The sequence below is a fragment of the Pleurodeles waltl genome, chromosome 2_2 (genome assembly GCF_031143425.1).
Source record: "Pleurodeles waltl isolate 20211129_DDA chromosome 2_2, aPleWal1.hap1.20221129, whole genome shotgun sequence".
Lineage (NCBI taxonomy): Eukaryota > Metazoa > Chordata > Amphibia > Caudata > Salamandridae > Pleurodeles > Pleurodeles waltl.
The window spans coordinates 914,472,555-914,496,677 of NC_090439.1; the positions used below are offsets into that span (position 1 = coordinate 914,472,555).

A 24,123-nucleotide genomic window follows, 5' to 3' on the forward strand; every position below is an offset into this window, starting at 1 on the left:
GACGATATTGCTGTCTTTAGCTCTAACTGGCAGTATCACCTGGTCCACCTGAAGAAGGTTTTGAAGGCTCTGCAATCAGCAGGCCTCTCTATCAAGGCATCCAAATGCCAGATAGGGCAGGGAACGGTGGTTACTTGGGACACCTTGTAGGTGGAGGCCAAGTTCAGCCACTCCAGCCTAAGATCCAGACTATTCTGGATTGGGCAGCTCCAAAAACCCAGACTCAAGTCAGGGCATTCCTTGGCTTGACTGGGTATTACAGGAGGTTTGTGAAAGGATATGGATCCATAGTGACAGCCCTCACAGAACTCACCTCCAAGAAAATGCCAAAGAAGGTAAACTGGACTGTAGAATGCCAACAGGCCTTTGACGCCCTGAAACAAGTAATGTGCAAAGCACCAGTTCTAAAAGCTCCAGATTACTCCAAGCAGTTCATTGTGCAGACAGATGCCTCTGAACATGGGATAGGGGCAGTTTTGTCCCAAACAAATGATGATGGCCTTGACCAGCATGTTGCTTTCATTAGCAGGAGGTTACTCCCCAGGGAGCAGCGCTGGAGTGCCATTGAGAGGGAGGCCTTTGCTGTTGTTTTGTCCCTGAAGAAGCTGAGACCATACCTCTTTGGTACTCACTTTGTAGTTCAAACTAACCACAGACCTCTCAGATGGCTGATGCAAATGTAAGGTGAAAATCCAAAACAGTTGAGGTGGTCCATCTCCCTACAGGGAATGGACTTTATAGTGGATCCCGGACCTGGGACTGCCCATGCCAATGCAGATGGCCTTTCCAGGTTCTTCCAATTAGAAAATGAAGACTCTCTTGGGAAACGTTAGTCTCATACTCTTTCGTTTGGAGGAGGAGGGGGGGGGGGGTTGTATGGAAATGCCTCCATGGTTACCCCCTGACTTTTTGCCTTTGCTGATGCTATGTTTTGATTTGAAAGTGTGCAGAGGCCTGCTAACCAGGCCCCAGCACCAGTGTTCTTTCCCTAACCTGTACTTTTGTTTACACAATTGGCACACCCTGGCATCCAGGTAAGTCCCTTGTAACTGGTACCCCTGGTACCAAGGGCCCTGATGCCAGGAAAGGTCTCTAAGGGCTGCAGCATATCTTATGCCACCCTGGGGACCCCTCACTCAGCACAGACACACTGCTTGCCAGCTTGTGTGTGCTGGTAAGGACAAAACGAGTAAGTCGACATGGCACTCCCCTCAGGGTGCCATGCCAACCTCACACTGCCTATGCAGTATAGATAAGTCACCCCTCTAGCAGGCCTTACTGCCCTAAGGCGGGGTGCACTATACCATAGGTGAGGGCACCAGTGCATGAGCACTGTGCCCCTACAGTGTCTAAGCCAAACCTTAGACATTGTAAGTGCAGGATAGCCATAAGAGTATATGGTCTGGGAGTCTGTCAAACACGAACTCCACAGCACCATAATTGATACCAAACTTCCCAGTTTTCAGTGTAGCCAACTTCTCAGCACAATAAATGCACACTGATGCCAGTGTACATTTTATTGTAACATACACCCCAGAGGGCACCTTAGAGGTGCCCCCTGAAACCTTAACCATCTACCCGTGTAGGCTGACTGGTTTTAGCAGCCTGCCACACTCGAGACATGTTGCTGGCCACATGGGGAGAGTGTCTTTGTCACTCTGTGGCTAGTAACAAAGCCTGTACTGGGTGGAGATGCTTATCACCTCCCCCTTGCAGGAGCTGTAACACCTTGCGGTGAGCCTCAAAGGCTCACCCCCTTTGTTACAGCACCAAGGGCATTCCAGCTAGTGGATTTGCCCGCCCCCTCCGGCCACGGCCCCACTTTTGGCGGCAAGGCCAGAGGGGATAATGAGAAAAACAAGGAGGAGTTACTGGCCAGTCAGGACAGCCCCTAAGGCAACCTGAGCTGAAGTGACTGACTTTTAGGAATCCTCCATCTTGCAGATGGAGGATCCCCCCAATAGGGATAGGAATGTGACCCGCTCCCCTTGGGAGGAGGCACAAAGAGGGTGTAGCCACCCTCAAGGACAGTAGCCATTGGCTACTGCCCTCCCAGACCTAAACACACCCCTAAATTCTGTATTTAGGGGCTCCCCAGAACCTAGGAACTTAGATTCCTGCAACCTAAGAAGAAGAGGACTGCTAAGCTGAAAAACCCTGCAGAGAAGACGGAGACACCAACTGCTTTGGCCCCAGCTCTACAGGCCTGTCTCCCCCCCTCCCCCCTTCTGAAGAAACTGCTCCAGCGACGCTTTTCCCAGGACCAGCGACCTCTGAATCCTCAGAGGACTGCCCTGCTCTAGAAGGACCAAGAAACTCCCGAGAACAGCGGCCCTGTTCACCCAAGACTGCAACTTTGTTTCCAAAGAAGCAACTTCAAGACAACTGCGTTTCCCGCCAGAAGCGTGATACTTGCAACTCTGCACCTGACGCCCCCGGCTCGACTTGTGGAGAACAAACACTTCAGGGAGGACTCCCCGGCGACTTCGAGACTGTGAGTAGCCAGAGTTGCCCCCCCTGAGCCCCCACAGCGACGCCTGCAGAGGGAATCCCGAGGCTCCCCCTGACCGCGACTGCCTGACTCCCAGATCCCGACGCCTGGAAAAGACTCTGTACCCGCAGCCCCCAGGACCTGAAAGATCAGAACTCCAGTGCAGGAGTGACCCCCAGGAGGCCCTCTCCCTTGCCCAGGTGGTGGTTACCCTGAGGAGCCCCCCCCTTGCCTGCCTGCATCGCTGAAGAGACCCCTTGGTCTCCCATTGATTCCAATTGAAAACCCGACGTGTGTTTGCACACTGCACCCGGCCGCCCCCGTGCTGCTGAGGGTGTACTTTGTGCTAACTTGTGTCCCCCCCCGGTGCCCTACAAAACCCCCCCTGGTCTGCCCTCCGAAGACACAGGTACTTATCTGCTGGCAGACTGGAACCGGGGCACCCCCTTCTCTATTGAAGCCTATGTGTTTTGGGCACCACTTTGACCTCTGCACCTGACCGGCCCTGAGCTGCTGGTGTGGTAACTTTGGGGTTGCTCTGAACCCCCAACAGTGGGCTACCTTGGACCCAAACTTGAACCCGAAGGTGGTTTACTTACCTTCAAGAACTAACAATTACTTACCTCCCCTAGGAACTGTGAAAATTGCACTGTCTAGTTTTAAAATGGCTATATGTGTTTTATTTGAAAAGTATATATGCTATTGTGATTATTCAAAGTTCCTAAAGTACTTACCTGCAATACCTTTCATTCAAAGTATTACATGTAAAATTTGAACCTGTGGTTCTTAAAATAAACTAAGAAAATATATTTTTCTATACAAAAACCTATTGGCCTGTGTAGGAAGTTGGCTCTGTATGCACTATTTCATAGTAAGGAATAGTATGCACAGAGTCCAAGGGTTCCCCTTAGAGGTAAGATAGTGGCAAAAAGAGATAATACTAATGCTCTATTTTGTGGTAGTGTGGTCGAGCAGTAGGCTTATCAAAGGAGTAGTGTTAAGCATTTGTTTTACATACACACAGGCAATAAATGAGGAACACACACTCAGACGATTCCAGGCCAATAGGTTTTTGTATATAAAAATATATTTTCTTAGTTCATTTTAAGAACCACAGGTTCAAATTCTACATGTAATACTTTGCATGAAAGGTATTGCAGGTAAGTACTTTAGGAACTTTGAATAATCACAATAGCATATATACTTTCAAATAAAACACATATAGCTATTTTAAAACTAGACAGTGCAATTTTCACAGTTCCTAGGGGAGGTAAGTAATTGTTAGTTCTTGCAGGTAAGTAAACCACCTACGGGGTTCAAGTTTGGGTCCAAGGTAGCCCACCGTTGGGGGTTCAGAGGAACCCCAAAGTTACCACACCAGCAGCTCAGGGCCGGTCAGGTGCAGAGTTCAAAGTGGTGCCCAAAACACATAGGCTTCAATGGAGAAGGGGGTGCCCCGGTTCCAGTCTGCCAGCAGGTAAGTACCTGCGTCTTCAGAGGGCAGACCAGGGGGGTTTTGTAGGGCACCGGGGGGGACACAAGTTAGCACAGAAAGTACACCCTCAGCAGCACGGGGCGGCCGGTGCAGTGTGCAAACACACGTCGGGTTTATAATTGAAATCAATGGGAGACCAAGGGGTCTCTTCAGCGATGCAGGCAGGCAAGGGGGGGGCTCCTCGGGGTAGCCACCACCTGGGCAAGGGAGAGGGCCTCCTGAGGGTCACTCCTGCACTGGAGTTCCGATCCTTCAGGTCCTGGGGGCTGCGGGTGCAGGGTTTTTTCCAGGCGTCAGGATCTGAGAGTCAGGCAGTCGCGGTCAGGGGGAGCCTCGGGATTCCCTCTGCAGGCGTCGCAGTGGGGGCTCAGGGGGGACAACTTTGGTGACTCACAGTCTCGGAGTCACCGGAGGGTCCTCCCTGAAGTGTTGTTTCTCCACCAGTCGAGTCGGGGTCGCCGGGTGAAGGGTTGCAAGTATCACGCTTCTGGCGGGAAACGCTGTTGCCTTTAAGTTGCTCCTTTGGAAACAAAGTTGCAGTCTTGGGTGAACAGGGCCGCTGTTCTCTGGAGTTTCTTGGTCCTTTAAGAGCAGGGCAGTCCTCTGAGGATTCAGAGGTCGCTGGTCCTGGGGAAAGCGTCGCTGGAGCAGTTTTCTTCCGAAGGGGGGAGACAGGCCGGCAGAGCTGGGGCCAAGGCAGTTGGTGTCTCCGTCTTCTCTGCAGGGTTTTTCAGCTCAGCAGTCCTCTCCTTCTTAGGTTGCAGGAATCTGAGTTCCTTGGTTCTGGGGAGCCCCTAAATTCAGTATTTAGGGGTGTGTTTAGGTCTGGGAGGGCAGTAGCCAATGGCTACTGTCCTTGAGGGTGGCTACACCCCCCTTGTGCCTCCTCCCTGAGGGGAGGGGGGCACATCCCTATTCCTATTGGGGGAATCCTCCTTCTACAAGATGGAGGATTTCTAAAAGTCAGAGTCACCTCAGCTCAGGACACCTTAGGGGCTGTCCTGACTGGCCAGTGACGACTCCTTGTTTTTCTCATGATCTTTCCTGGACTTGCCGCCAAAAGTGTGGGCTGTGTCCAGGGGGCGGGCATCTCCACTAGTTGGAGTGCCCTGGGGCATTGTAACACGAAGCTTGAGCCTTTGAAGCTCACTGCTAGGTGTTACAGTTCCTGCAGGGGGGAGGTGTGAAGCACCTCCACCCAGAGCAGGCTTTGTTTCTGTCCTCAGAGAGCACAAAGGCTCTCACCGCATGGGGTCAGAAACTCGTCTCTCAGCAGGCTGGCAGAGACCAGTCAGTCCTGCACTGAACAATTGGGTAGAATACAGGGGGCATCTCTAAGATGCCCTCTGTGTGCATTTTTTAATAAATCCAACACTGGCATCAGTGTGGGGTTATTATTCTGAGAAGTTTGATACTAAACTTCCCAGTATTCAGTGTAGCCATTATGGAGCTGTGGAGTTCGTTTTTGACAGACTCCCAGACCATATACTCTTATGGCTACCCTGCACTTACAATGTCTGAGGTTTTGCTTAGACACTGTAGGGGCATAGTGCTCATGCACATATGCCCTCACCTGTGGTATAGTGCACCCTGCCTTAGGGCTGTAAGGCCTGCTAGAGGGGTGACTTACCTATGCCACAGGCAGTGTGAGGTTGGCATGGCACCCTGAGGGGAGTGCCATGTCGACTTAGTCATTTTCTCCCCACCAGCACACACAAGCTGGCAAGCAGTGTGTCTGTGCTGAGTGAGGGGTCCCTAGGGTGGCATAAGTCATGCTGCAGCCCTTAGAGACCTTCCCTGGCATCAGGGCCCTTGGTACCAGGGGTACCAGTTACAAGGGACTTACCTGGGTGCCAGGGTTGTGCCAATTGTGGAGACCATGGTACATTTTAGGTGAAAGAACACTGGTGCTGGGGCCTGGTTAGCAGGGTCCCAGCACACTTCTCAGTCAAGTCAGCATCAGTATCAGGCAAAAAGTGGGGGGTAACTGCAACAGGGAGCCATTTCTTTACAGCCTGGAACTGTCCGAGTGTGTGTTCCTCATTTATTGCCTGTGTGTATGTACAACAAATGCTTAACACTACTCCTTTGATAAGCCTACTGCTCGACCACACTACCACAAAATAGAGCATTAGTATTATCTCTTTTTGACACTATCTTACCTCTAAGGGGAACCCTTGGACTCTGTGCATACTATTCCTTACTTTGAAATAGTGCATACAGAGCCAACTTCCTACAGTCTGTCACTACTGACAGAGCTGGTTGGGGAAGGGAGCGGGAGCTGCCTGATCCAATCGTGGTTTGTTCACCACTGCAGATCTTCCACAGTTCCCTCTGAGATCTGGACCAATGGCAGAGAAATTCCCCTCATGCTGCGCCCACTTGAACTTCAGGACCGACTGCACAGCACGCATGTGGCATGCAACACTAGCAGGATGCAGGAGGCCATGAGGTCTAGCAGGCTCAGACTCATTGTCACCGAACTCCAGGATAGAGGCTGAAACACAGGGATCATAGCCTGAATATTCTTGACTCACTGCTCAGGAGGATAAGCCCAAAACTGCACTGCGTCCAGAACAGCTCTGTTGAAAGGAAACTTCTGATAGGGAGTCACGTGTGATTTTGGCACGTTTATAGTGAACCCCATCGAACGCAGGAGGTTTGCCATACTCTGGAGGTGAGAGAACAGTCTGGAGTGAGCACGCCTTCAGACAGTCAAGGTAGGGGGAAGTCTGGAAACCCCTACTGCACAGATGAGCTGCAACCACCACCATCACCTTGGTGAACACCTGAGGGGAGCTGGTAAGGCCAAAGGGGAGCACGGTGAAATGAAAGTGCTTGTGGCCTCCTGTGATTCACAAGTAACATCTGCGGGCAGGCAGGATGGGAAGAAGAAAATAAGCATCCTGCAAGTCCAACTCCACCATCCTGCCTCCCCTGGGTAGATAAAACCTGAGCCAGATTGAGCATTTTGAACTTCTTGAGGAAGAGATTTAGAGATCGAAGGTCTAGGATAGGATAAAAGCCCTTGTCCTTTTTGGGCACCAGAAAGTTTCAGGAATAGCAACCATGACCTACTTCTGGCACGGAAAGCCTCTGATGGCTTCCTTGGCCAAGAGAGCCGTAACTTCCTTGCGAGGGCATTTGAGCCTCCGTCATCTGATACCCCCTTTTTTTTTTTTAAACAAGGTTCGCAGTATTTTGGCTAATTTCTTGGCCTCCTTCTGGGGAACCCACAAACTCTGGGTACCTCTAGAATCCCTAGGATGTTGAAAAAAAAAAAAACACAAACTTGTCAGGGGTACTTATGTGGACAAAAAGTTATGAGGGCCTAAGCGCGAACTGCCCCAAATAGGCAAAAAAAGGCCTGCTACCTGAGGGGCGAGAAAAGACCTGGCAGCGAAGCAGTTAAGGCACCTTCTAAATTCAAAAGTGTATAACTTTAACATGAAGAAGCATTTCACCTTAGTGCATTAGATTTGAAAAGGATTTACATTTCTGCTCCCATCCTGATGACAATGCTATTAGTGAACTAAGAGGCAAGTCAGGAGTCATGTGTACCCAATATGTGGCCTATAATCTTATTTTTTTAAAAGAGCAACATCATAGTCTATTAAATCAAAAGGAGACTTTTGTTCAGCGCACAGGTTGAAAGAATGGGTGCAGAGTGTGTGCCTATGAACATATAATTAAGTCAAGCAAGGATGCTGGGATTGATCCCAGATTTTACAGTTTCACACCGTGTAATTCAGCCACTAGATATGTATCTTTTTTTGGCATCAAAGGATAATGCTTTATCCTTAATTCTTGGAAAAAGAATATTGAGTAGGTGACAAGCAGAATGCACATTATATTTTTGCCATACTTTGCCCAAGGACATAACAGCACTTCACAGCAGACAGACTACATATAAGGTCTTTTTTTGGCACAAGGAGTTTGCCAGGATTTATTAGATGCTGAGCCGAAGCCGAGATTGCCACCTACTTCCCCATGCTACGTGGTTTTCAGCTACAGCCACTTGACCACATCCCCTCCTGTAAAAGCTAAGCTGGTTTTCGGCTCCAAATTAAAAAAAACCACCAAGCTAAGAGCCAGGAATCAGGGTCAAGGTTTCAGTGGTTCACCCACCTTTAGGTCCAAGCAAAGTTATTTGCCCATAGAGTAAGGGGTTGGAGCAAATAGTTTGCTTCCTCACTCTGTCATGGGATACATTTTGCAAGCTCTGGACCGCGTCTAAGCTGGAGCTGAAAGTACAACACACCTCCGAAAGTAGTTGTGTCACTTAGAGTCTAAGTTAATCACTACTGGCTGTGTTTATTAATTTCAGAGAATGAATTCAGTCTAGCACGATCTGATGTTGGCTTAGGTGGTCAGACAGTTGCACCAGTATAGACCAATATTGGTACCTGTGTTGGTCCAAATGCCACTTAACTCAGCTGTGGCGCTGGCACAGATGGGGTCATCATCGGCCATGGAATCAGACAGGGAGATCAGAACAGGCATTGGTACAGACCTTAGTTGGGCAGTAATTGTTGGGTGACAGCCCAGCAGCAGAAGTCCAACTGGAGGACCCTTCAACTCTACAGGATCTGAAAGTACGCCAGAGTAAGTACCTAGAGTAGCATCTTATAAATCATTAGCATAGCTTCCTTATGGGCACCTACGTGCCGGTGGAGGCAACGACGGCCAAGCTAACTCCGGAGGTGTCGCTACCAGCTGTGGAACTGAACTAGTGTTGAAAGATATAGTAAGCAAGGGCCTTTGGAATGCGCTCCTTAAGACTTCCCACCCAATTTCAAGAGGCAAGAAAGGTTTAAGGCAAACTTAACCTTCTGGTGCATAGTGTTTTTTGTATGCCTTAGAACAGGAGCAGGACCTTATGCGCAACCTTAAAGGGGTCACTAGACTACTGCCTCCAGTGTGGCCTTAAGTTTGGCAATAAGGTTGCACTTGCCGCTCCATGATCGCTGCCAGGTCCATGAGTACACATCTAGTGAGGGGCTTGAAATCTAGTTTTTGGGGAGCCATTACCTAGCATACTAGCATACTGTCTCAAACTGTAAGTTATCGGAAAGCCAACAAAGTTGGGAAGAAAGAATGGGACCTGCAAAGAATATATAATGAAAGGAGCTCTGATCCAAAATTTCCAGGGTGGTGCTAGGTCAGCATGGAGCCACACACTGCCACCTAGCAATGGGTGGGATTATTTGCTGGGAGAATTCTCTGGATCAAACCTGGTGCTCAGGATATTCCAAAGGGGAGGAATCTGCAATTAGAAGTACCCATCAGTACCCATCAGAAAGTGTGCTATTATGTGTCCAAAAGAAGACAAGAAGGCACAATGAAATAATCAAGAACAGTAAAGATGCACAATAAAACTGACAAATGTAGAGCTCATCATGTAGTGTGGCACGGTTGGAGGAACTCTGGTACACAGTTTAAAACTTTGTAGTTGTAATGATGGTCCAAATTAATGACTTGAGACAACTATGCCTTGATCGAATAACTCAAGCTCATGTAAGTAATGCATGCTTTTTTGATGCTCCTTTAATCATTTCTACATTGAAAATCACTTTTTACAGTAAAGTTACTAATGTAATCTTTTCTTCAAAGTTCATAAAATAAAATAGAGGACTTCCATACCTAATGCTGATACACTGATGAATGCGACAAAATGTTTCAAAAATAAAGAGACGTGCATTTTCAATGAAGTCTTCTAGGCAGGCCACTAAGAAGAAGTCATTCACAAGCACCTGGAATTAAATAAAAAACAATCTGTAATTGTGTACATCATTTTTAAATAACATTTTGATGAAGACTATTCTGGGTGAATTCCTTTCCAGAAAAGATATAGCAATAGTTCAAACTGAAGGAAAATAAAGAAAAACTTCAAAGTGTGAGTTTAAACCTATTGTCCAACTTGGATCCGTATTGGCAGATAAAGGCAAGATTTTTAGGAGAGACAATGGCTTGTAAATGAACTCCCTTGACATTAGTAGTACGTAAATGTATTTTATTTATCTATCTACAAAATGTGGCATGGGCTGGCCCATCTGAATCTATGTCATATTACCCCAGGTATACAGCTCTATCATATATTCCATAAGCGCTAACAGTTCTAATAGCCTGGGAAACTATTTTTTTTTTTTAAGTATACATTTCTGAAGCTTTGAGAGCTTGAACTTGTAATCTGAACTTCACAAACTGCCACAGCAGCTGAAGGGACAGCATTGATAAAGAGAAAAGGCATACAGACACATTTAAATAGGCAACAGAATTGAAGGGTGAACGGCAACTACTGGATTAGATTAAATCAAAGAAAGCAAATTATTTAAACCCCCTCAAGATCAATCAATGGAAATGTCTGTTTGTAGGACAACCATGCATGAATGCAAAAAACTGGAAGAAGCCACTATCGTATTATGCAATGCAAAATGGGCAGTAACACAGAACAATAACTTTGGGGAAAAATGCGAACACCATATCCTAAGCTTCATTTACCGACGAGCAGAGTATTTTACTTCTAATGCAGGCATAGTTCTTATTGGTTTGTCCCCAACTATGGAGCTCTTGGGAGCAGGTTTCACGAAAGACTCACAATTGTGAGTGGTTTAAAATCAAGCTTTATTACTGAAATTTTCCATATGCTCCTGTTATTTGGATAATTTCCTCTTTAACTGGAAAAACGTTTATACTGTATAAAAAAAAAACACGTTTGATATTAACTATATAAAACAAATTATATCAGGTTTCCCATTTGGAACAACAAAAATACAAACTGTACGCACAATGAAGCAGTAAACTGAGTTAAAGGAGGCATTTTGACTGAAATACCAATACAAGGAAGCTGAAAATCGTCATGACTTGAGTGGTAAGTATGCCTTTTCCAGGCACTGGGAATTTCACCCCTGTCTACAGGCATATACATCCACATGAGAGCAAAAAGGGGAAAACAAGCTGTAAGGGGAGGCAATTATAGCTAGCCACTCCCTCCATTCTACAAGCAATATTTGCAGTTTCTAGTCCCTAGTCCCTAGTCCCTATTCCCTATTCCATCCAGGCATTATGGATGTTCAGGATGGGAGATCACAGAGGAGACATTTTACTGTGCAATAAAAAAAGGTTAAAACCTGAAACGTTCAAATCCCAGCAACCATAGTTGCCTAAGCAAGATCATGTTTCCATGTACAGTCAGTCTCACACATCTGACACCTAGTGCTCACACTCAGCCCACGAGGATGCCAAAAAGTCATGTAATCAGATAGGCCAGCGAATGTTGGTCATCTGTAGAGGAGGAAACTAAGAATGATTAGAAGAATCTCATGATAAGTAGTAGTCTGAATTTATAACTGCACCGTTAGAACACTAATAAAAGCTTAAGGCTGCCACAACTGCTTACACAAGGACATAACAATCTTGACAGCTGTGTGTGCAAAAGTTGGAACTGCACCAAGGGACAATTAAGAGTAGGATGAGCAAAAGAGGAACAGATGAGATTTATCACTAAGGGATCTTGCAACACACACAAACAACTTAATGAGAGGACATCGAACAAGATGCACTATGGCACGAAGGGAAGTTCCTACAGAAACAGGCAGAACTAGATGCGTTTTGACCAAAGTGAAATAATTGGCCAATGCCTGAAAACCAAGTAGCCCCTGTGAGAAAGTAGCCTCTTTCTAGCCTTGTTACCCCCACTTTTGGCCTGTTTGTGAGTGTATGTCAGGGTGTTTTCACTGTCTCACTGGGATCCTGCCAGCCAGGGCCCAGTGCTCATAGTGAAAACCCTATGTTTTCAGTATGTTTGTTATGTGTCACTGGGACCCTGCTAGTCAGGACCCCAGTGCTCATAAGGTTGTGGCCTATATGTATGTGTTCCCTGTGTGGTGCCTAACTGTCTCACTGAGGCTCTGCTAACCAGAACCTCAGTGGTTATGCTCTCTCCTTACAAATTGTCACTAACAGGCTAGTGACCAATTTTACCAATTTACATTGGCTTACTGGAACACCCTTATAATTCCCTAGTATATGGTACTGAGGTACCCAGGGTATTGGGGTTCCAGGAGATCCCTATGGGCTGCAGCATTTCTTTTGCCACCCATAGGGAGCTCTGACAATTCTTACACAGGCCTACCACTGCAGCCTGAGTGAAATAACGTCCACGTTATTTCACAGCCATTTTACACTGCACTTAAGTAACTTCTAAGTCACCTATATGTCTAACCTTTACCTGGTAAAGGTTAGGTGCAAAGTTACTTAGTGTGTGGGCACCCTGGCACTAGCCAAGGTGCCCCCACATTGTTCAGAGCCAATTCCCTGAACTCTGTGAGTGCGGGGACACCATTACACGCGTGCACTACATATAGGTCACTACCTATATGTAGCTTCATAATGGTAACTCCGAATATGGCCATGTAACATGTCTATGATCATGGAATTGCCCCCTCTATGCCATCCTGGCATAGTTGGCACAATCCCATGATCCCAGTGGTCTGTAGCACAGACCCTGGTACTGCCAAACTGCCCTTCCTGGGGTTTCACTGCAGCTGCTGCTGCTGCCAACCCCTCAGACAGGCATCTGCCCTCCTGGGGTCCAGCCAGGCCTGGCCCAGGATGGCAGAACAAAGAACTTCCTCTGAGAGAGGGTGTGACACCCTCTCCCTTTGGAAAATGGTGTGAAGGCAGGGGAGGAGTAGCCTCCCCCAGCCTCTGGAAATGCTTTGTTGGGCACAGAGGTGCCCAATTCTGCATAAGCGAGTCTACACCGGTTCAGGGGACCCCTTAGCCCTGCTCTGGCGCGAAACTGGACAAAGGAAAGGGGAGTGACCACTCCCCTGACCTGCACCTCCCCTGGGAGGTGTCCAGAGCTCCTCCAGTGTGCTCCAGACCTCTGCCATCTTGGAAACAGAGGTGCTGCTGGCACACTGGACTGCTCTGAGTGGCCAGTGCCACCAGGTGACGTCAGAGACTCCTGCTGATAGGCTCCTTCAGGTGTTAGTAGCCTATCCTCTCTCCTAAGTAGCCAAACCCTCTTTTCTGGCTATTTAGGGTCTCTGGGGAAACTTTAGATAACGAATGCAAGAGCTCATCCGAGTTCCTCTGCATCTCTCTCTTCACCTTCTGATAAGGAATCGACTGCTGACTGCGCTGGAAGCCTGCAAACCTGCAACATAGTAGCAAAGACGACTACTGCAACTCTGTAACGCTGATCCTGCCACCTTCTCGACTGTTTTCCTGCTTGTGCATGCTGTGGGGGTAGTCTGCCTCCTCTCTGCACCAGAAGCTCCGAAGAAATCTCCCGTGGGTCGACGGAATCTTCCCCCTGCAACCGCAGGCACCAAAAAGCTGCATTACCGGTCCCTTGGGTCTCCTCTCAGCACGACGAGCGAGGTCCCTCGAATCCAGCGACTCTGTCCAAGTGACCCCCACAGTCCAGTGACTCTTCAGTCCAAGTTTGGTGGAGGTAAGTCCTTGCCTCACCTCGCTGGGCTGCATTGCTGGGAACCGCGACTTTGCAGCTACTCCGGCCCCTGTGCACTTCCGGCGGAAATCCTTTGTGCACAGCCAAGCCTGGGTCCACAGCACTCTAACCTGCATTGCACGACTTTCTAAGTTGGTCTCCGGCGACGTGGGACTCCTTTGTGCAACTTCGGCGAGCACCGTTTCACGCATCCTCGTAGTGCCTGTTTCTGGCACTTCTCCGTGTGCTACCGGCTTCAGAGAGGGCTCCTTGTCTTGCTCGACGTCCCCTCTCTGCTGGTCCAATTTGCGACCTCCTGGGTCTCAGCAGCGTCCAAAAACGCTAACCGCACGATTTGAAGCTAGCAAGGCTTGTTGGCGTTCTTTCGGCGGGAAAACACTTCTGCACGACTCTCCACGGCGAGAGGGATCCGTCCACCAAAGGGGAAGTCTCTAGCCCTTTTCGTTCCTGCAGAAACCTCAGCTTCTTCTGTCCAGTAGAAGCTTCTTTGCACCCGCAGCTGGCATTTCCTGGGCATCTGCCCATCTCAGACTTGCTTGTGACTTTTGGACTTGGTCCCCTTGTTCCACAGGTACCCTAGATTGGAAATCCACAGTTGTTGCATTGCTGGTTTGTGTCTTTCCTGCATTATTCCTCTAACACGACTTCTTTGTCCTTAGGGGAACTTTAGTGCACTTTGCACTCACTTTTCAGGGTCTTGGGGAGGGTTATTTTCTAACTCTCACTATTTTCTAATAGTCCCAGCGACCCTCTACAAGGTCACATAGGTTTGGGGTCCATTCGTGGTTCGCATTCCACTTTTGGAGTATATGGTTTGTGTTGCCCCTATCCCTATGTTTCCCCATTGCATCCTATTGTAACTATACATTGTTTGCACTGTTTTCTAAGACTATACTGCATATTTTTGCTATTGTGTATATATATCTTCTGTATATTTCCTATCCTCTCACTGAGGGTACACTCTAAGATACTTTGGCATATTGTCATAAAAATAAAGTACCTTTATTTTTAGTATAACTGTGTATTGTGTTTTCTTATGATATTGTGCATATGACACTAAGTGGTACTGTAGTAGCTTCACACGTCTCCTAGTTCAGCCTAAGCTGCTCTGCTAAGCTACCATTATCTATCAGCCTAAGCTGCTAGACACCCTATACACTAATAAGGGATAACTGGGCCTGGTGCAAGGTGCAAGTACCCCTTGGTACTCACTACAAGCCAGTCCAGCCTCCTACAGCCCCCAAAACAAGCACAAGCCAAATCTACTGTAATACTGCCACCAGACAGGCATGACCTCAGCATATTTTGTCATCTCTTCTACCCATTTCCCCACATGTTTTCCTCTTAATCTAACAATTTACAGAGTTAGTCCAGTGGTGCTGCTTCGCATAGAGCCAGCCTATTGTACAGCCCTATGAAGGGGTTTCAGGAGGTAGAACTATCTTGTCATTGCCCTTAGACTGAACTCTACCTCGAAGGCAGAATAGTGGTGGTTTCTCTCACACACCCTGCAAATGAACAGGATTTTCCAGAGAGCTTCTTGGCAGAATACCATGCTGGACACCCTGGTGGTTGGGAAGCCTATGAAATACTCATTTCACCACAAAGTAAGGCTACAGTAGGTAAACTCCCTTGGAGGAATTCATAAAAATAAGAAGTTAGCCAAACAAACAGCAGAGCCGACACGTTGCTTAGACCATTAATTAGTGTAGGATTGCTGATTCTGATGCATAGCAGAATTTGACCCCAACTTGGACTGGTGATATAATTTTTCTCTTCTTACACTTCAGGGAGAATTTAGCTGAACTGCATAACTATCTCATGACCCTTCTTTTCCCAATAAGTCATTTATTTTTATAAAGAGAATAACACATTTTTATCATCAATCTTATAGGTCTACAAAAGTTGATGCACTGACATTATGTTTGACTCTCCCACCTCTTTTTCCAAAACACGGACTTCTCACTAAGATATTTGTGACTGCTCACATATGCTCTATAACACTGTCACACCTGTGCATGCATACACTTCTACATATATTGTAGTATGACAATTCATCACCCTTTTCCTTTTTATTCTATTAAGGTTCTGATGCTTTAGTCCCGATGAGAAATCATGTATACTTTGTGCCACTGAGGGTCAAAAAGTCGACCCTAGATCTGAACTGTTAAATCTATACACCAATAGTGCATCAAAATATAGTTTAGATTCTACTTTGTAACTAGAACTAGCCATCAAATCATCCCATTGCACATTTGAGAATTTGAAAGTACGGTTCTTGTGTAGTCAATTATTGTTGCTCCCTAACACTGCGCAGGGATGAGATCGCTACAGGGAGTGCAGAATTATTAGGCAAATGAGTATTTTGACCACATCATCCTCTTTATGCATGTTGTCTTACTCCAAGCTGTATAGGCTCGAAAGCCTACTACCAATTAAGCATATTAGGTGATGTGCATCTCTGTAATGAGTAGGGGTGTGGTCTAATGACATCAACACCCTATATCAGGTGTGCCTAATTATTAGGCAACTTCCTTTCCTTTGGCAAAATGGGTCAAAAGAAGGAATTAACAGGCTCAGAAAAGTCAAAAATAGTGAGATATCTTGCAGAGGGATGCAGCACTCTTAAAATTGCAAAGCTTCTGAAGCGTGATCATCGAACAATCAAGCGTTTCATTCAAAATAGTCAACAGGGTCGCAAGAAGCGTGTGGAAAAACCAAGGCGCAAAATAACTGCCCATGAACTGAGAAAAGTCAAGCGTGCAGCTGCCACGATGCCACTTGCCACCAGTTTGGCCATATTTCAGAGCTGCAACATCACTGGAGTGCCCAAAAGCACAAGGTGTGCAATACTCCGAGACATGGCCAAGGTAAGAAAGGCTGAAAGACGACCACCACTGAACAAGACACACAAGCTGAAACGTCAAGACTGGGCCAAGAAATATCTCAAGACTGATTTTTCTAAGGTTTTATGGACTGATGAAATGAGGGAGTCTTGATGGGCCAGATGGATGGGCCCGTGGCTGGATTGGTAAAGGGCAGAGAGCTCCAGTCCGACTCAGACGCCAGCAAGGTGGAGGTGGAGTACTGTTTTGGGCTGGTATCATCAAAGATGAGCTTGTGGGGCCTTTTCGGGTTGAGGATGGAGTCAACCTCAACTCCCAGTCCTACTGCCAGTTCCTGGAAGACACCTTCTTCAAGCAGTGGTACAGGAAGAAGTCTGCATCCTTCAAGAAAAACATGATTTTCATGCAGGACAATGCTCCATCACACGCGTCCAAGTACTCCACAGCGTGGCTGGCAAGAAAGGGTATAAAAGAAGGAAATCTAATGACATGGCCTCCTTGTTCACCTGATCTGAACCCCATTGAGAACCTGTGGTCCATCATCAAATGTGAGATTTACAAGGAGGGAAAACAGTACACCTCTCTGAACAGTGTCTGGGAGGCTGTGGTTGCTGCTGCACGCAATGTTGATGGTGAACAGATCAAAACACTGACAGAATCCATGGATGGCAGGCTTTTGAGTGTCCTTGCAAAGAAAGGTGGCTATATTGGTCACTGATTTGTTTTTGTTTTTGAATGTCAGAAATGTATATTTGTGAATGTTGAGATGTTATATTGGTTTCACTGGTAATGATAAATAATTGAAATGGGTATATATATTTTTTTGTTAAGTTGCCTAATAATTATGCACAGTGATAGTCACCTGCACACACAGATATCCCCCTAACATAGCTAAAACTAAAAACAAACTAAAAACTACTTCCAAAAATATTCAGCTTTGATATTAATGAGTTTTTTGGGTTCATTGAGAACATGGTTGTTGTTCAATAATAAAATGAATCCTCAAAAATACAACTTGCCTAATAATTCTGCACTCCCTGTATTAGGAAAGCTGTCTTTAGACTAAAAAATGCCAACTCCATCTTGTACAATGGTTCAAATGGCTCCATCATCAATTGTGTTCGCACCGTGTTCAGGGTCCACATTGGTGTTGGTGCAGCCCTTTGTTGTGCTACTTTTAAAAAAAAATCTTTTGAAGAATCACCTCACTACAGAGAGTATGAAAAAGCTGTTCCCTCTTGTACCTCTGGTGTAGCCCACTAGTGAGGCTAGGTGGACCTTTAGGGATGCGTAGGTCAGGATGATGTCTATTAGGTGCATGAGCTTTGTTAGCACTATATCGTGCTCTGTCCTTGCTTCTACCTACTTGCTGTCCCTCACCAATGGATGCACCTGCTCCACTTTTTCACATTCAATAGGTTTTCCATTGTCCTGAGGAGTAGTTGTAGGTGTCAAAATTGTATACATTCAGGAGTCACGCTGCTAGGTTGAGTGTCTGGTTCTGGATGGCATACTCTTCTGTATGGCATGGTTAGCAGGTCCTGTGGTGCTGGGATTGTAATAATCTGCCCACTCGACATCTCCAATAGGTCTGAATACATGTCTCTCTGGCCCACTGCAGGGCTAATGAGTGATGCCCCCAGTTGTCTGTTTTTGTCCAGTACCCTTGGGATCAGGGGAACTGGTGGAAAGACAAATGCATATCTCTGTGGCCAATCAACAGGGTGGTCACCTCGGATTGGTGGTGTGGGAACCTGGACACAGTCTTGGCATTTTGTGTTTCCTGGTCTTGCAAACTGATCTATGCTTGGTCTGCCCCAGCGTCTGAATACGCTGTCCAGTACCTCCTATTTTATCTCCCATTCGTGGGAGGTACTTTCTTGCCTGCTCAACCTGTCTACCTCTGTGCTCTGCTTTCCCAGGAGGTGGACTGCTATTAGAGTAGTGTTCCTTTGGATCTCCCACCTTCATATCTACTGTGTTAGTCTCGACAGTGAGAAGGACTTTTTGCATCCCAGATTGTTGAGGTAAAACATCATCACTGTGTTGTCAGTCTGTATTAGCACGATCTGCCCAGTTCTATGCTGTTGGAATCCTTTCAATGTCAGGAAACCTGTCTTTAGTTACAGATACTTTATGCATTTCACGGCGTTTGAAGGACTCCAGGGACCTCCGACCTTCAGGTTGTCCATGTGAGTTCCCTAGCCTTTGTGGGATGCAAGGTTGGGGGAGGAAGGAGGGAGGGTGGAGAGGGGTTGGTGATTTGAAAGGTCTTCCTATCTTCACATTTGTGGGGTTCCACCACCTATTTCTTTTTGCACACCTGCTGTGGCAACCACTAGATACCCCTCCACCCGAGCTCCCTGTGGCTCGCAGCCATCCGTTGTAGATCCATTCCTGTATGGTGCACATGGGAAATCTCGAATTTAGAATGAGGGAATGCATGATGCCACATGCACATCAATTTCAAGACCGTCCTCACAGTAAGGCTGTCCCTTCAGGTAAAGCAAATATGCTCAGCAACTGCTATTGTTTTCTTGGGAACCTTGTATCCCATTGCCATTCTTGAATCCAGGGTTGCTCCTAGGAATACTTTCACCTATTCTGGTTGTGATAAAGATTTCTTGTGGTTTATGGTGAACTTGAGATGTTGTAGTGTTTCCATTACTGTTTGAATGTCTTGTCGGCATTTTTGCACAGACTTTGCCCTTACGAGCTAATTATCTAGGCATGGGTAGACATGCTGTAGGAAGTTGGCTCTGTATGCACTATTTCAAAGTAAGGAATAGTATGCACAGAGTCCAAGGGTTCCCCTTAGAGGTAAGATAGTGGCAAAAAGAGATAATACTAATGCTCTATTTTGTGGTAGTGTGGTCGAGCAGTAGGCTTATCAAAGGAGTAGTGTTAAGCATTTGTTGTACATACACACAGGCAATAAATGAGGAACACACACTCAGAGACAAATCCAGCCAATCGGTTTTGTTATAGAAAAATATCTTTTCTTAGTTTATTTTAAGAACCACAGGTTCAAATTCTACATGTAATATCTCATTTGAAAGGTATTGCAGGTAAGTACTTTAGGAACTTTGAATCATTACATTAGCATGTATACTTTTTACATAAAACACAATAAGCTGTTTTAAAAGTGGACAGTGCAATTTTCACAGTTCCTGGGGGAGGTAAGATTTTGTTAGTTTTGTCAGGTAAGTAAATCACTTACAAGTCTCAGGTTTGGGTGCAAGGTAGCCCACCGTTGGGGGCTCAGAGCAACCCCAAAGTTACCACACCAGCAGCTCAGGGCCGGTCAGGTGCAGAGGTCAAAGAGGTGCCCAAAACGCATAGGCTTCAATGGAGAGAAGGGGGTGCCCCGGCTCCGGTCTGCCAGCAGGTAAGTACCCGCGTCTTCGGAGGGCAGACCAGGGGGGTTTTGTAGGGCACCGGGGGGGGGGGGGACACAAGTCCACACAGAAAGTACACCCTCAGCAGCGCGGGGCGGCCGGGTGCAGTGTGCAAACAAGCGTCGGGTTCTCTGTAGATTTCAATGAGAGATCAAGGGATCTCTTCAGCGTCGCAGGCAGGCAAGGGGGGGGCTCCTCGGGGTAGCCACCACCTGGGCAAGGGAGAGGGCCTCCTGGGGGTCACTCCTGCACAGGAGTTCCGTTCCTTTAGGTGCTGGGGGCTGCGAGTGCAGGGTCTTTTCCAGCCGTCGGGAAATGGAGTTCAGGCAGTCGCGGTCAGGGGGAGCCTCGGGATTCCCTCTGCAGGCGTTGCTGTGGGGGCTCAGGGGGGGACACTTTGGTTACTCACGGTCTTGGAGTCGCCGGAGGGTCCTCCCTGGGGTGTTGGTTCTCCACCAGTCGAGTCGGGGTCGCCGGGTGCAGTGTTGCAAGTCTCACGATTCTTGCGGGGAGTTGCAGGGGTCTTTAAGTCTGCTCCTTGAAACAAAGTTGCAGTTCTTTTGGAGCAGTGCCGCTGTCCTCGGGAGTTCCTTGTTTTTCTCGAAGCAGGGCAGTCCTCTGAGGATTCAGAGGTCGCTGGTCCCTTGGAAAGCGTCGCTGGAGCAGGTTTCTTTGGAAGGCAGGAGACAGGCCGGTAGGACTGGGGCCAAAGCAGTTGGTGTCTTCTGTTCTTCCTCTGCAGGGGTTTTTCAGCTCAGCAGTCTTCTTCTTGTAGGTTTCAGGAATCTAAATTCTTAGGTTCAGGGGAGCCCTTAAATACTAAATTTAAGGGCGTGTTTAGGTCTGGGGGGTTAGTAGCCAATGGCTACTAGCCCTGAGGGTGGGTACACCCTCTTTGTGCCTCCTCCCAAGGGGAGGGGGTCACATCCCTAATCCTATTGGGGAATCCTCCATCTGCAAGATGGAGGATTTCTAAAAGTTAGAGTCACTTCAGCTCAGGACACCTTAGGGGCTGTCCTGACTGGCCATTGACTCCTCCTTGTTTCTCATTATTTTCTCCGGCCTTGCCACCAAAAGTGGGGGCCGTGGCCGGAGGGGGCGGGCAACTCCACTAGCTGGAGTGTCCTGCGGTGCTGGCACAAAGGGGTGAGCCTTTGAGGCTCACCGCCAGGTGTGACAGCTCCTGCCTGGGGGAGGTGTTAGCATCTCCACCCAGTGCAGGCTTGGTTACTGGCCTCAGAGTGACAAAGGCACTCTCCCCATGGGGCCAGCAACATGTCTCGGTTGTGGCAGGCTGCTGGAACCAGTCAGCCTACACAGATAGTCGGTTAAGGTTTCAGGGGGCACCTCTAAGGTGCCCTCTGGGGTGTATTTCACAATAAAGTGTACACTGGCATCAGTGTGCATTTATTGTGCTGAGAAGTTTGATACCAAACTTCCCAGTTTTCAGTGTAGCCATTATGGTGCTGTGGAGTCCGTGTTTGACAGACTCCCAGACCATATACTCTTATGGCTACCCTGCACTTACAATGTCTAAGGTTTGGCTTAGACACTGTAGGGGCACAGTACTCATGTACTGGTGCCCTCACCTATGGTATAGTGCACCCTGCCTTAGGGCTGTAAGGCCTACTAGAGGGGTGACTTATCTATACTGCATAGGCAGTGTGAGGTTGGCATGGCACCCTGAGGGGAGTGCCATGTCGACTTACTCGTTTTGTTCTCATCAGCACACACAAGCTGGCAAGCAGTGTGTCTGTGCTGAGTGAGGGGTCCCCAGGGTGGCATAAGATATGCTGCAGCCCTTAGAGACCTTCCCTGGCATCAGGGCCCTTGGTACTAGGGGTACCAGTTACAAGGGACTTACCTGGATGCCAGGGTGTGCCAATTGTGGAATCAAAATTACAGGTTAGGGAAAGAACACTGGTGCTGGGGCCTGGTTAGCAGGCCTCAGCACACTTTCAATTCAAAACATAGCATCAGCAAAGGCAAAAAGTCAGGGGGTAACCATGCCAAGGAGGCATTTCCTTACACATGCATACTCAGTTTTCTCAAGTGTGTTGCCACTGTTGCTAGACATTTTGTGAACAGTCTTGGTGCGGATGTTATGCCAAATAGTAGTACTCTGGTAGGACAAATCTGAGATAACTTGTTTTTCTGGTTTATTGGCATGTGTGGGTAGGCGTCCTTTAGATCCAAGGTAGCCATGTAATCTCTCTTCCTCAGGAGTGGGATAACCTCTTGTAGCGATGTCATTTTCAAGTTTTTAGTCCATCTAAACTTATTTATATACCTGAGGTTTAGGATCAGCCCCAGTGTTGTCTTGTTTTGGTACTAGGAAGTATGGGGAGTAGATGAACCTGCCTACCTCCCTTGATATCTCATTTTTGGATGAGTTCTTCCTTTCGTAAATCTGCATTGATGCACCTTTAGGTTTTGTACCTTTAGAGGGACAAGCGGCTGTGGCTTAGTAAGCTATGCAGTAACCATCTCTTATGTTTTAAAATCCAGTTGTCTGAGATGACTGACCTCCAATCCTGGAGGAACCCTCCTATTCTGACCCCCTCACTGGTGACTTGTGGTTGGCTTGTGGGGTGAGCGTGTCACATCCATGTTGATTCCACCCCCCTCCTCTTGCGGGATTGGCCTCTTCATCTTGGCCTTCCTTGAAAGGGCAGTAGTTAGTGATGTTTTTTTCCTCCTGGACTACAGCCTTGGCTCTCTTGCAGAACTCCTCTGGGAGGTGTTGTAGCAGTCCTTTGATCTTGTCCCACTGCTGGTGGCCATAACAGATAACGAGCACATTAGTGTTGGCTAGCCTCCATTATGTGACTATCTCTCTATATATCTTTATGGAAAGAGACCATGTGGCTGCCTTACAGATTTCGGTCATGGGTATATTTCCTAGAAAGGCCATTGTGGCGCCTTTCCTTCCTAGTGGAGTGCACCTTTGGCGTAATAGGCAGATCTCTTTTTGCTTTAATATAGCAGGTGTGAATACATTTCACTATCCATCTGGCAATTCCTTGTTTGGATATTGGATTTCCTGCATGAGGTTTTTGGAAGGCTACAAACAATTGTTTTGTCTTGCGAAATTGTTTTGTTCTATCAATGTAATACATTAGTGCTCTTTTGATGTCTAAGGTATGTAAGGCTCTTTCGGCTACTGAGTCTGGTTGTGGAAAAAAGACTGGGAGTTCCACTGTTTGGTTTAGGTGGAACAGTGATTTAACTTTGGTAAGAACTTTGGATTTGTACGGAGAACCACTTTATTTTTATGCATTTGTATAAAGGGTTCTTGTATAGTGAATGCTTGTATTTCACTTACTCTTCTAAGAGATGTGATCGCTATTAGGAAGGCTACTTTCCAGGTTAAGTATTGCATCTCACAAGAGTGCATGGGTTAAAATGGTGGACCCATGAGTCGAGTTAATACAATATTGAGGTTCCAAGAGGGAACTGGTGGTGTTCTCGGGGGTATGATTCTTTTTAAACCCTCCATAGATGCTTTGATAACTGGGATTCTAAAGAGTGATGTTGAATGTGTAATCTGCAGATAGGCAGATATTGCTATGAGATGTATTTTGATAGAAGAAAATGCTAGTTTTGATTTTTGTAAGTGTAATATATAGCTTACAATGTTTTTTGCAGAAGCATGTAGTGGTTGAATTTGATTATTATGGCAGTAATAAATCTTTTCCATTTGTTTGCGTAACAATGTCTTGTAGTAGGTTTCCTAGCTTGCTTAATGACCTCCATACATTCTTGTGTAAGGTCTAAATGTCCAAACTCTAAGACTTCAGGAGCCAGATTGCTAGATTGAGCGATGCTGGATTCGGGTGTCTGATTTGCTGTTTCTGTTGAGTTAACAGATCTGGTGTGTTTCGTAGTTTGATATGAGGTACTACTGACAGGTCCAGTAATGTTGTATACCATGGTTGGCGAGCCCAGGTTGGTGCTATTAGTATTAGTTTGTTTGTTTTGACTCCATTTGTTTACCAGATAAGGAAGGAGTGGGAGAGGGGGAAAAGCGTAGGCAAATATCCCTGACCAACTCATCCATTACGCATTGCCTTTGGACTGAGGGTGTGGATACATGGACGCGAAGTTTTGGCATTTTGTGTTTTCTTTTGTTGCGAATAGGTCTATTTCTGGTGTTCCCCAGTGTAGAAAGCAAGTTTGTAGTATCTGGGGATGAATTTCCCATTCATGTGTCTGTTGGTGAGCTCCACTGAGATTGTCGGCCAACTGGTTTTGAATCCCTGGGATGTATTGTGCTATTAGGCGAATGTGACTGTGAATCGCCCAATGCCAAATCTACTGTGCTAAGAGACACAGTTGTGATGAGTGTGTCCCTCCTTGTTTAAATAATACATTGTTGTCATGTTGTCTGTTTTGACAAGAATGTGTTTGTG

At 46.9% G+C, this 24,123-nt stretch overlaps 1 protein-coding gene across 1 annotated transcript in view; it reads right to left on the bottom strand.

Moving 5' to 3' along the window:
- Positions 1–24,123, bottom strand: part of EIF3E (eukaryotic translation initiation factor 3 subunit E) — a 314,034-nt gene that overhangs the window by 72,892 nt on the left and 217,019 nt on the right. The window contains exon 10 of the mRNA XM_069220621.1: positions 9,630–9,739. Coding sequence (XP_069076722.1) covers positions 9,630–9,739 — 110 coding nt within the window. The remainder of the gene's footprint in view (positions 1–9,629; positions 9,740–24,123) is intronic.